Source organism: Maniola jurtina, chromosome 9 (assembly GCF_905333055.1).
Source record: "Maniola jurtina chromosome 9, ilManJurt1.1, whole genome shotgun sequence".
NCBI lineage: Eukaryota > Metazoa > Arthropoda > Insecta > Lepidoptera > Nymphalidae > Maniola > Maniola jurtina.
The window spans coordinates 13,585,922-13,598,932 of NC_060037.1; the positions used below are offsets into that span (position 1 = coordinate 13,585,922).

The 13,011-nt window shown below is 37.3% G+C and overlaps 2 protein-coding genes across 8 annotated transcripts in view; one reads left to right on the forward strand and one right to left on the reverse strand.

Annotated features, from left to right (window-relative positions):
- The window catches only part of LOC123868152 (adenylate cyclase type 2-like), a 169,854-nt gene that overhangs the window by 63,441 nt on the left and 93,402 nt on the right, over window positions 1–13,011 (forward strand). The window lies entirely within an intron of this gene.
- LOC123868157 (probable E3 ubiquitin-protein ligase sinah) overlaps window positions 1,735–13,011 on the reverse strand; it is a 60,709-nt gene continuing 49,432 nt past the window's right edge. For all 4 annotated transcript variants that reach the window (XM_045910555.1, XM_045910554.1, XM_045910557.1 and 1 more), the window contains 3 exons: window positions 12,241–12,374; window positions 10,571–10,740; window positions 1,735–3,016 (listed from right to left, as the gene is read on the reverse strand). In XM_045910555.1, coding sequence (XP_045766511.1) covers window positions 2,440–3,016; window positions 10,571–10,740; window positions 12,241–12,374 — 881 coding nt within the window. In that variant the 3' untranslated portion in view covers window positions 1,735–2,439. The remainder of the gene's footprint in view (window positions 3,017–10,570; window positions 10,741–12,240; window positions 12,375–13,011) is intronic.

Genomic DNA, 13,011 nt, shown 5'->3' on the forward strand with positions numbered 1-13,011 from the left:
TTACGGGCGATGATGCATGGTGGGAATCTACCTACAATCATTAAAATTACTATTATTAAAATAACTGCGTCGTTGGTCTAGTCACTAGTGGTAGCAGCTAGCTTATTTAATCCTCATCATCACTATGATTAACCCAAAATTAACCCATAAGACAGAACGGGACAAGTGCCTTGTGAAGACAGACTTCACAAGGCTTTAACAAAATGATAGATTTTCAGATTTAGCACAGATTTGTTGCATCACTTTGACCCGACGACTCCCTGCTGCGACTTATTAAACCCCGACCCAAAAAGAGGGGTGTTATAAGTTTGACGTGTGTATCTGTGTGTCTGTGTACCTGTGTATCTGTGTATCTGTCTGTGGCATCGTAGCGCCTAAACGAATGAACCGATTTTAATTTACTTTTTTTTGTTTGAAAGATGGCTTGTTTGAGAGTGTTCTTAGCTATATTCCAAGAAAATCGGTTCAGCCGTCTAAAAGTTATCAGGTCTTTTCGGTCTTTTCTAGTTACTGTAACCTTCACTTGTCGGGGGTGTTATAAATTTTTAATTTACACTTGTACATTGTTTGCTCGCCTAAGTAGACTTATTAAACAGGTATATCCACAGTACCTTAAGTGATATTTAATCACAATGGAAAGGCTTTCTTAGAAATTACTTTAAAGTCACGTCACATACGCGTTGGAATACTAATTAGAGAGAAAGGGTTGAAAGTCGCCATCGGCTGTGAAATACTAGTAGATTTATGGCTCCTTTGAACATTTTGGACGTGGCTTTGATCAATGATATTATTATAATGAATCATAGAGCCATGACCTAGATAAACACATAGATTGGATAGTAAAATGAATTCCATGTATTTCTGGTGAAGCCGCGACTTTGTGCGCGTGACTTTAGGTAAAACCCATGGGCAAAACTGAGGGAAAGAGAGGGAATCGGGAGCGAGAAGAAGAAAATTGTGGCTTAGGAACATCTCAGAATGGCCAATCCAACTTAGCACAATTTTACTCTTTGGCGAAAGGGAACTATGTAACAAGACGACGCGATGGTCAGCTTCCAATAGTGGAAAGACACGAGAAAAAGAAGAAAAGGAAAAACTCCCTCGGAAACTTTATTTTCCAGAGAAAAGTAGCCTACGTCCTGGATGCAAGCTGTTTTTGCACTTTTTGTGAAAATCGGTTAAACGGATCATTCATGAAAAGGTATAGACAGACGAGCAGACAAACTTAAATAGTCTATGGGATGAAAAAAAAAACCGCAACTTTTTTATAGAGTTACGAAAACAACTATGAACTTTCCAAAATTTAATTGAACCTATTAAATCCATACTTAATATTATAAATTCGAAAGTGTCTGTCTGTCTATCTGTCTGTCTGTCTGTTACCTTTTCACGGCCCAACAGTGTAACGGATTCTGAGGGTTAGCTTATATCCCGCTGACATAGGCTACTTTTTATCACGGAAAATCAAAGAGTTCCCGCGAGATTCCTAAAGACCCATACACTTAAACGATTTGTATGTTTGGTACTGAAGTAGCTTGCGTCCCTGTGATCGAAATAGGCAACTTTTTTCCCGGAAAATCAAACAGTTTCCACGGGATCTATAACAATCTAAATCCCCGCGGACGAAGTCGCGGGCATCCTCTAGTGTTTAATAAAGAAGAGTATTTAGGCAGGTATTTATTTAGGAAGCTATTATAGGCACCGTACAGTTCCCAACAAATAAAACAATAACAATTAACTTCAAACTGTTTATTTTAAAGCTTATATTTAAATACAATCGCTTATAAATATATCTAAGTACATATCTAAGTTAAGCCTATATCAGTCATTGTAGAGCTAATCTGAAAACTTTGACTATCCTCATTTATTATTATCTTACATTAAAATCACAAAAAATATGATCCAAATCGATTGGAATGTACACACAATTAACAGTATCTTTAATAAAAATAAGGAACACTCTTAAAATAGCAACTTTACAAAAATTCGTGTTAAACGGGAACATCAAAATTAAATTTCCGTTTACGATCTCGTCATTATTTTAAAAAACATTATAAAAACCATTATTACGCAACTAATTGATTAATTGCATCTTCTGAAGACAGAAGGGCTTTCTCATTTTTTGCGCAAAGAATCAATTTGGCTGTTCAGTGCAGTAACAGCCAGTGTTCTTGGCATAATTCCACGTGTAATTACGTTTAGCTAGTTTTAAATTATTGTAACATTTTCAATAAACATAAATTCATCGTTTATTTCGAATAAAAATATAATAATAGGTCAGATTTCTTCATGATATCTGACTTAAGTTCTTTTGGCCTCTAATTTAATATTCGAAGATCGTTTCAAATCTGCTACGTTCAAAACATCTTCAAATCGTTTTTAATATCACATGCCTAATTCATTTCCATGTAGCAACCCAATTTCTGTATCTTCAACTTATCATGACTCGGGCAATTCCTTTCTAATAGGTTCTGCATCAGTTTTACCAATATTAACATGGATGGTAATAGCTTCATCATTTTCTGATTTAAGTATAACATCGTTCCATTGTACTTCAGCTTTCTTACTATATGCCTCATTCTCGATGAGAATTGCTGATTTGGTACATAGTGCTTTACTCTGGAATTCGATGAGCGCACAGTAATCACTCTTTTTAGATTCTGATTTGACATCAGCGATGTACCCGAGCTTCCGTCTCATGACTTCAACTTTTACATGGTAATTGTATATGCACACTTTGATGATGAATGCGCTTTTTTGGTAGAGGAGAATTATTTTGTATTTGGTTCGACAGCATGCCGTCTTCTTCAGTTTGGTTTGGAAGTTTTCTATTAAGATTTTGATCTTCTGCGAGTATACGGCGATGATGTTGTGGTTCGATTGGAGGTGACCTGAGAGTTCTTCGAAAGGGACGGAGCAGCAGGTAGGCGTGATGGGGCATATCATTGTATCGTGTTTGCATTCCTCTTCGTGCTTTACTCTGATGTTTGCGGTCAGGAGTTCATTGCAGCCTCGTCTGTGGACAAATAAAATACAAATTAGTCATACTATTCTTTGTGGTGGTGGTCTTTGTTGTGGCTGGAGTACAAATTCAAGAAACTAATAAAAGTGAAAGTGAGCTTGGACTGAAAAGAGTTTTGAGAAGAATTTTATAGCCTTGCCAGCCTTTTATGCCCTAATATGGCTAACGTACACGGTCTTCTAAATATTTAAATTCTGATCTAGCTACCTCGTACAATCCTACAATCAAAAAGACACTGGAAGAATTCAAGTAAACCACTTGAAAGATAAATTTTTCACTCCAACTGTTAATATAACTAACTGTTCTAATAGAACCAACAGACACAGTGTTCTCAATATTTAAGTTTTTAATCTCTCAAAGCTACTTTATAACCCTACAATCAAATAAAGACATAGTAGAAGAATACAAGTAAACTACCTGAAAAAGAAATTATTTACTCCAGTCTCCAACTGTATCAATATAACTCACTGTCCTATAACAGACCCACTGTAATATAACAGAACTGACGTATAATGTTCTCAATATTTAAGTTTCTAATCTTTCAAAGCCACAACATACAACCCTACAATCAAACAAAGACATAACTACTCGAACAATACAAGTAAACGACCTGAAAGATAAATTGTTCAATGTTCACTCCAAATGTTACAAAATAGTGAAGTGGATATTGCAAACTGTGAAAACAAATAGGTCAGTAACAATTAATAATAATATGTATATCAAGTAAGCTCGTGCCAGTCTATATATCCCATAACAGCAATTCAAAGTCTCTAGGGCACGAAATTTACGCCGATAAAGCTTGGAAAAACAGAACGCGTAAAGGTATCTTTTATTTAAAAATAGGCTTTACTGCAACTAGACCAACTAGTAAGTGATGATGTAACCTAAGATAGAGCACGCATGCCTAAGAGATGCTTATTCTCACTTGACTTTGGTATCCATTTTAAAAGTGGAAGGGAAAGAAAGGAAGGAGGAAAGGCCGTTACAAGGAATCGACTGACCGAATTACGACCCCGGCAGTCATTCCCAATTGAATATAATTAATTGTGGGCTTCTGAATGCATATCCAATTGTTTCCATACAACTTTATCAATTTAGAAATGTGTCAATTGTGTAGGTAATAGCCGCAACCTAACAAAGTGTCGTTTATCACAGGAAAATTGGCAAATCTGAAAATCACTACCTAGGTATATTATAAATACGAAAGTGTGTTTGCTTGTTGTTTTGTTGGTTTATTAGTTTGTGTTGGTTTACTGGTTTGTCCTTCAATCACGGAGTAATGGAGGGGCGCATTTTTTTGCATGGGCAAAATATTTAAAGAACCTGAACAGAGACTTGAGTTTACGTAATTAATTATCACCACTATATCATCTTACAAATCTAACCACTCAGACGATCAAAATCTACTTTGAATAAATGATTTTAATTTTGAGACATAGGCTACTTTTTAATCCGGAAATTCAAAGAGTTTCCACGGGATTTTAAAAACCTATATCGACTCGGACGAAATTGCGGGCATCAGCAGCTATTCATGGTATAAAAGCATAATATACTCAACACTACAAAGGATTTCGTCGCTATCGCAACGCTTCTTGTCTGTGCAAGCCTTAGCCTACTATTGCAGCGGGACTCTAGGGCACGAAAGTTACCCCGTTAGACCGTTTACAGCCATCACGTCACGTCCATTCACTTTACAACACGGTTTGCTATTCTCTGAGGTATTTCGATGGAGTTATACGTCACTGATGACCTCGAGCTTAGCACGGCTAGGCTAATCAATAGTTTAGTTGTATTCATAGTTTACTTGAAGCGATTTGGTACGATGCCATGTAAGAACCGAGGTTTTTACATCAGAAGAGAGGAACAACTGATAGACGTCCATGACTGCTGGACAGTAGTCTCTACTCTCTAGTAGGGACTTCCACACGCCACGGTCTTGGCACATAGTGGCTTCCTGCAACTTGTTTGATGTTGTCTGCCCACCTAGGGAGGTCTTCCAACGCTTCGCATCTGTTATTTCTTCCTTTTTAACCCCCCGACCAAAAAAGAGGGGTGTTATAAGTTTGACGTATGTATCTGTGTATATGTGTATCTGTCTGTGGCATAGTAGCTCCTAAAGTAATGAACCGATTTAGATTTAGTTTTTTTGTTTGAAAGGTGGCTTGATCGAGAGTGTTCTTAGCTATAATCCAAGAAAATCGGTTCAGCAGTTTGAAAATTATCAGCTCTTTTCTAGTTACTGTAACCTTCACTTGTCGGGGGTGTTCTAAATTTTTAATTTACACTTTATTAAACTAGTAGGTATTAATTTCGAAATATCCTAAAAATATCTATCCAAGTTTAAAATGTCATATTGTTTTTATTATGGCAACAGATGACGAAGGAGTCTTACGACTGGGGAGATATCAAAACGCATAAAAATATACTCTTTAATGTCTTACAGCCTTTGCACTATTGTAAAAGATCTAGATTCATCGTATTTTTTAGTTATTTTGTCAGATTTAATGGACGTCCTAAGGGTTTAGATGAAAATAGTTTAATGGTTTCAAATTTCAGTGCTATTAATGTTGAAATGCGAAAGTATATTTGTTGGTTTGGCCTTCAATAACTCCGCAACGGAGCTACTAGTAGATAAAGAGCTGGAGAGAATCAGGGTACTTTTTTATTCCAGACAAGTGTAAATTATAACAACCCCGACAAGTGAAGGTTACAGTAACTAGAAAAGAGCTGATAACTTTCAAACGGCTGAACCGATTTTCTTGGATACTCTTGATCAAGCCACCTTGCAGACAAAAAACTAAATTAAAATCGGCTCATTAGTTTAGGAGCTACGATGCCACAGACAGATACACAGATACACACGTCAAACTTATAACACCCCTCTTTTTGGGTCGGGGTTAAAAATCAAGGATTAGGATTAAAAAAAACTTTAATCCACGCGAAATATGTCGCGGGTGTCATCCAGTAAATAATACATTTTTTTCTCATCGTACCTACCTATTTATAGTTGCTGTTTCTATACAGTTTTATCTAAAGAGTTAGGTACTTGTGAATTAATTTTCCTTGTACAGTGAATTTTATAATGGAAGTGGATCCATTAATATTAGATTAGCAATTGGAAAATGTAGAATAATATAGATATTAATTTATCATAAGTGGAAAAATTTCTGTAATAAAAGTATTATAAGAATACGAAATTTCTTAATTAATTTTCATTTTTTTTTCTATGTTACATGAAACCTTATTTTTTTGCTATTCTTTTATATCTAGGTCAATAGGAAGTACCTAACTTATAGGTTTTGATTTATTTCCGAGTATCAAGATAAATAGCGTATTTTTTAATTGCGTTGATTTAGTATATAAGGTTGATTTTTTTACAGATACAAGGGGCCGTAGAATTAAGTATTGATTTGATATTAATATTATCGACGAATAACATTTACGAATCCTACAACTGTAAATTAAAAATGTATAACACCCCCGACAAGTGAAGGTTACAGATAAAAGAGCTGATAACTTTGATTATACTCGTACCTAAGAACACTCTCGATCAAGTCATCAACTAAATTAAAATCTGCTCATTAGTTTAGGAGCTACGATGCCACAGACAGATCATAGATACATAGATACACAGATACACACGTCAAACTTATAACACCCCTCTTTTTGGGTCGGGGGTTGATAAACGTTACTTTTATTCTTTTGAAATAAGAAATCTTGAAGAGTGTGGCATGGACATTACATTGAGAACTCGCAAAACTTTTTACTGTAGGAACGAATATAATTCAAAGTCAGCGAACATTTTGGGTTATCACTACTTCCCAATTGCCTTTTTAGGGTTCCGCCGAAGGGTCAACGGGATCCTATCACTAAGCCTTTGCTGTCCGTCCGTCTGTCCGTAAGTATATGTCAGCGCGCTGTATCTCATAAACTGTATGTAATAGGTAGAGAGTTGAAATATTTACACAGTGTATTTCTGTTGGCACTAAAGCAACAAATAATTAAAACATTCTAAAAGGTTATCATGCAAAAAAAATATATTTGGATACAATAGCACAAAACCCTTCGTTTGCGAGTCAGACTCACAGTTAGCCGGTTTTTTATTAAAAAATTAAAACGGAAGTAAAAGAGAACTGAGACAGGAAGTACCTACTTAATAGTATCACGGAGGTCAAATTAACAGTTTTAATTAAACCCTTAGTTATCTCAACAAATCAATACGAAAGCATAAAACCGTTTAACTAGGACTTTATTGGCTTTTTACGACTTATTTACTCCAAACCAATACAGATAAAGTAAAAATTTTATGGATCCAACTAAAACCTTGGCCTTGAATTAATTTTCTACAACGAAATTCGGCTATCACACAGTAAAACTTTATTGTCGCCATGAAGAAATGAAATTGGGACGTTTTATGTGGGGTTTATTGCTATTGATTGGGACAGCTGTTAAAGATTTAAACTAGAAAGTGACTAAAGGCTGTTTAGGCCTTAACAATATGGCATGCAACAGGGCAGTTACAATATTTTTTAATGAAGCAAGAATCGTTGATTATTATCTAAAAGGACAAGTGTAAATTAAAAATTTATAACACCCCCGACGATCCAAAGTATCTGAGTTTTCCAAAACATCATTTTCAAATAAATAATTATGTATTTAGGCAACGTCCATCTTGACAGCTTGACATTTGTCTATTGACATAATATTATGAACCTAACGGTTATCTAACCTTCTTTTCTACAAGAAAACTAGAAAAGAGCTGATAACTCTTAAACGGCTGAACCAATTTTTTTAGATTATAGCTAAGAACACTCTCGATCAAACCATCTTTCAAACAAAAAAAACTAAATTAAAATCGGTTCATTCGTTTAGGCGCTACGATGCCACAGACAGATACACAGATACACAGATACACAGACACACAGATACACACGTCAAACTTAAAACACCCCTCTTTTTGGGTCGGGGGTTAAAAAGGAAAAGCTGACTGACTGATATTATATCAACGCACAGCTCAAACTACTGGACAGATCGGGCTGTTTCACATGCATTTTATAGCTATTATGACGTAGACACCCGGTAAGAAAGGATTTTTGAAAATTCAATCCGTAATCCGTGGGGTTCTAGCGCAATAAAGGTTTTTAGGGAAATATCAAAAAGGTTAGTCGACATCACAGGAGACCGAAGAGCTGGCAGCTACCTCTGACAAAGAATTAGTCTAGCCATTTAAAGAGGGAACGCTGCCAGTGTCTTCGGAACCTTGCCTATACGGACTTCTTTTAATTATAATTTATTTTAGTTAATATACTACATTTTTTAAGGTTTTTAGCTTTAGGTTCATTGTGTTAATAATTTAGATTTTAGATGTTCTGAAATTAAATATTTGTAGGTATTTGTTAAGATATATACATACATTTAGCTGATGCTCGTATTAATATCATCCGTGTGGATTTTTTAAAAATCCCGTTGGAACTCTTTTTTTCTGGATAAAAATTAGCCTCTATCGTTCTAGCAGGTTATCGACCTCATATCAATACAAAACATCACATCGATCCGTTGCAGTGTGTTGAAGGACAAACCAACAAATAAATACACTTTTGCATATTGTTTTCCAAAGCATTTTCAATGCATATGGATTTAACAACAAAGGAGCCCCGTCAGTAAAATTACGTATTCTCATTCTGTTCATGTAAATAGATTAGATCAGTTTATCTGTTTATTTCGGTTTGTATTCTTGATGCATTCAAATCAGATAAGTCGATATCTTGCATTATCATTGAATCATTGCTAATTCAAGTGTTTTTAATATGATTCCTTAATATAAATAACCCTTTATCAGTATCTATTGGATACTTACTATGTCTTTTCAAACCAATGCAATGCATCAATTTCTGCATGTGATCATTTTTCTGGAGATTTTTAAGGGCTTGCTTCATAACTGCCAGTAAGCTTTATTTGACGTATATTTTGTATTTATAATCTGTATTTTAACAGGTATCTTTATTAATATTATAATTATATATAAAAATCGTTTCTAGAATAAACCAAAAACTAGACTCATCAGGTGGTTTTCACTCAAAAATTCGGCCTAAAACCTCATGTTTGCAAAGATGGATCCTCCCGCATAGGTACAGCTCGAGTAAGACGAGATTATAAACGAGAGATAAAAGATACGATATGTAACCCTAAAAATGCTAAATAATGAAGCGTAGAGAATTTCTATATAGGATAGGATTAAGTTGAGGAAGAGGATTGTGTATATGCGATAAACAAAATGATAGATGCCTATGTAATATTGGATACAAGAATTACATTATCTTGTTTAACCTTCACCGCTTAGTGCGACGCTTAATGTAGATCGATAGCCTTATCTAAGAGACGATTAAATATGTACCACCCTCATTTGATATTGATTTGATTCTATCTCATTTGGATTCAATATTGAATAATGAATCTTTTACTGAATTCATTCGGATCGGTAACTATTTGAACTAGACTTACAATCACCTGAGCGTACAATCAAAACAGGATATAATTAAAAAAGCGCTTTTGCGAATAGTGACAGAAACTTTCGATGATTATGGTCAGCAAAATCACTTTACTTTGAGGATAGCGCACAACGCTGGAGAGATATTCTAAAGGCAAATTCATAGCCACGACTACTCTGCGAAGAGAACGATTGAGAAGAAGGAGAAATACGACTGTGAAGTAGAAAATAACAAACAAAAGATGATAGGGACGGCAGAAGTTGACAACACCTGATCACCTGATCACGGCTTCAATTCATTTGAGAAATATTCACCTATAGTTCTGACACGGGAGCATGAGGTCGTTGATGAGTCTTTGTAGCGCGAGGCAGGGTGCGGCTGGTGCTCGCAGGCAGCCTCGGCACCAGGCGCAGCGAGACATGCGTCTTGAGCACCTTGCGCACCACACTCCACCGCACCACGGACAGATCACGACCCTCAGCATTGAGGAATACGACGCAGAGAGAGAGAGAGAGAGAGAGAGAGAGAGCGAGAGAGAATCTAATAAGACAAATATTCACCTATAGTTCCGACACGGGAGCATGAGGTCGTTGATGAGTCTCTGTAGCGCGAGGCAGGGCGCAGCTGGTGCTCGCAGGCTGCCTCGGCACCAGGCGCAGCGAGACATGCGTCTTGAGCACCTTGCGCACCACACTCCACCGCACCACGGACAGATCACGACCCTCAGCATTGAGGAATACGACGCAGAGAGAGAGAGAGAGAGAGAGAGAGAGAGAGAGAGCGAGAGAGAATCTAATAAGACAAATATTCACCTATAGTTCCGACACGGGAGCATGAGGTCGTTGATGAGTCTCTGTAGCGCGAGGCAGGGCGCAGCTGGTGCTCGCAGGCTGCCTCGGCACCAGGCGCAGCGAGACATGCGTCTTGAGCACCTTGCGCACCACACTCCACCGCACCACGGACAGATCACGACCCTCAGCATTGAGGAATACGACGCAGAGAGAGAGAGAGAGAGAGAGAGAGAGAGAGCGAGAGAGAATCTAATAAGACAAATATTCACCTATAGTTCCGACACGGGAGCATGAGGTCGTTGATGAGTCTCTGTAGCGCGAGGCAGGGCGCAGCTGGTGCTCGCAGGCTGCCTCGGCACCAGGCGCAGCGGGACATGCGTCTTGAGCACCTCGCGCACCACACTCCGCCGCACCAGGGGCAGACACAGGGGCCACTACACTGCAAATAAGGCAAACGAGTTATTTAAGTAAAACCTCTTTTTAAGCATGATTTGAGAGTAACTCAGATTTATTCGGATAGAAATGGTCACCAAACAGAACAGCTATTTTTAGCCCGCCATCTTTATCGAGGTCTTTTAAAGTATCAAGTAGTTAGTGGTATAGATTCAAAGCTCAATTTACTATTATGATAAAATTGCTCAATTATTGCTCAATTTACTATTATGATGAATATATTAGTATTATGATAAAAAACTTTTTGTCGACTCATTTTCAAAAAGGAATCGTACAGGCGTTTTGGTTTTATTTCGACTGCAAGTAAATTTTTTTGACGATAAATTAATTGGAAAACTCGCATTTATAATATATTATAAGTAGTGACTAGATGTTGATAACCTAGATTAGATGACGAACTATGTACCCAAAAGCGATTCGAAATAAACTAAACTATTCACTATAAAGTTTGCGTTTGTTTTTGCATATAAAATAGTTATAAAACACCGTTTTCAAAGGTTTTATGCAAATGCAATGCAAAAAGGTGCACGTGGAGCGAAGCTAAATCCTTTGTGCGTTGTTAATACAAAAGTAAAACTAGAGAGACGTAGTTAATTTAGTAGATAAAGTAAGTAGATCTGTACTTATACTTACCATGATTATATCTCTAGGTACATATTATTAAAATACTTAATAATAGTTTGTACGTTAGACAGTTTGTTTATGGCGTAGCAAGTAAAATATAAATAACTAGCTGATGTCCGCGACTTGGTTCGCGTAGATAGAGTTTTTTTTTTAAAATCCCGTAGGATTTCTTTAATTTTCCGGAATAAAAGTAGCCTATGTGTTAATCCAGGGTATAATCTATGTGCGTTCCAAATTTCAGCCAAATCCGTCCAGTGGTTTTTGCGTGAAGGAGTAACAAACATACACACACACACACACACACACACACACACACACACACACACACACACACACACACACACACACACACACACATACAAACTTTCGCCTTTATAATATTAGTGTGATAGTGTGATAACTAGCTGATGTCCGCGACTTTGTTCGCACAGATAGAGGTTTTTTTTTAATAATCCCGTAGGATTTCTTTAATTTTCCGGGATAAAAGTAGCCTATGTGCTAATCCAGGGTATAATCTATCTCCATTCCAAATTTCGTGGTTTTTGCGTAAAGGAGTAACAAACATACACACACACACACACACACACACACAAACACATACATACATACAAATTTTCGCCTTTATAATATTATTGTGATAAGGTCTGATTGATGCAAAACTACTCTGTTACGGCCGGTGGCTAGTTACCACCCTATCGACAAAGCCGTGGCACCAAGCAATTTGGCGTTCCGGTATGATGCCGCGTAGGAACCGATAAGGGGTAGGTTCCGTCTAACCGCATCAACACTAATCACGTGAGATTGTAGTCAAGCACTTACTTAAAAAAACTTAGAATTAAAAAAATGACATAATGGAGTTTACCTGTAAAGGCTCCAAGCATATGCTGCACTCTGAGAATCTTGAAAGAACTTCATCACAGTTGGGGCACGCGCATTGCGCGGCGTGGCCTTCGTCTGTTGACTCTAATGCTGGCTCTACTATGGGCAGAGATTTATCTGTAACAAGAAATAATTTTTTTTTAGTCAGTGACTTCTATTATAGACATCTTATTCACGGACAGAAGTTAATATCTCGGAAGGTTTCCAATTGTTCCCTTCACTCAGATAACTCAGCTAAAGTTAGAATGAAAATGACCTCAAATACCTCGCGACGAGGCGACGACGCGACGGTCTGAACCACTTTAGCTATCCCCGCAGTGTCATACCGGGTGGTTCCAATATCAATGGTCAAACCATTCATTATCTGGGGGTCATACTTCTCTGCTCTGGTGAGTCATAATATTGAGGAAGGGAAGGTAAAAAAAGCACGGAATACTCAGTACGGAATGTGAGAATGTGACGGAAGTCGTTACCAATACGTATTGTATTTAACTACCAGATTTATTACACACGCAGGCATTCATGCATCCATGCGGGCATGCTTATCGCTGAAGGCATCAGCCTCAGGTCACAGATGTGCGTCACGTACTACGTAGTTAAATCGACGTTCCACCAGGGTTTTAGGGTTATGTAGGAACAAGGAAACCTTATTAAGGTTGATTCTGTTCATTATCATCATCATCGTCAACCGATACACGACCACTGTTGGGTAAAGGCCTTTTCGAGGGATTTCCACACGCCACGGTCCCGCACC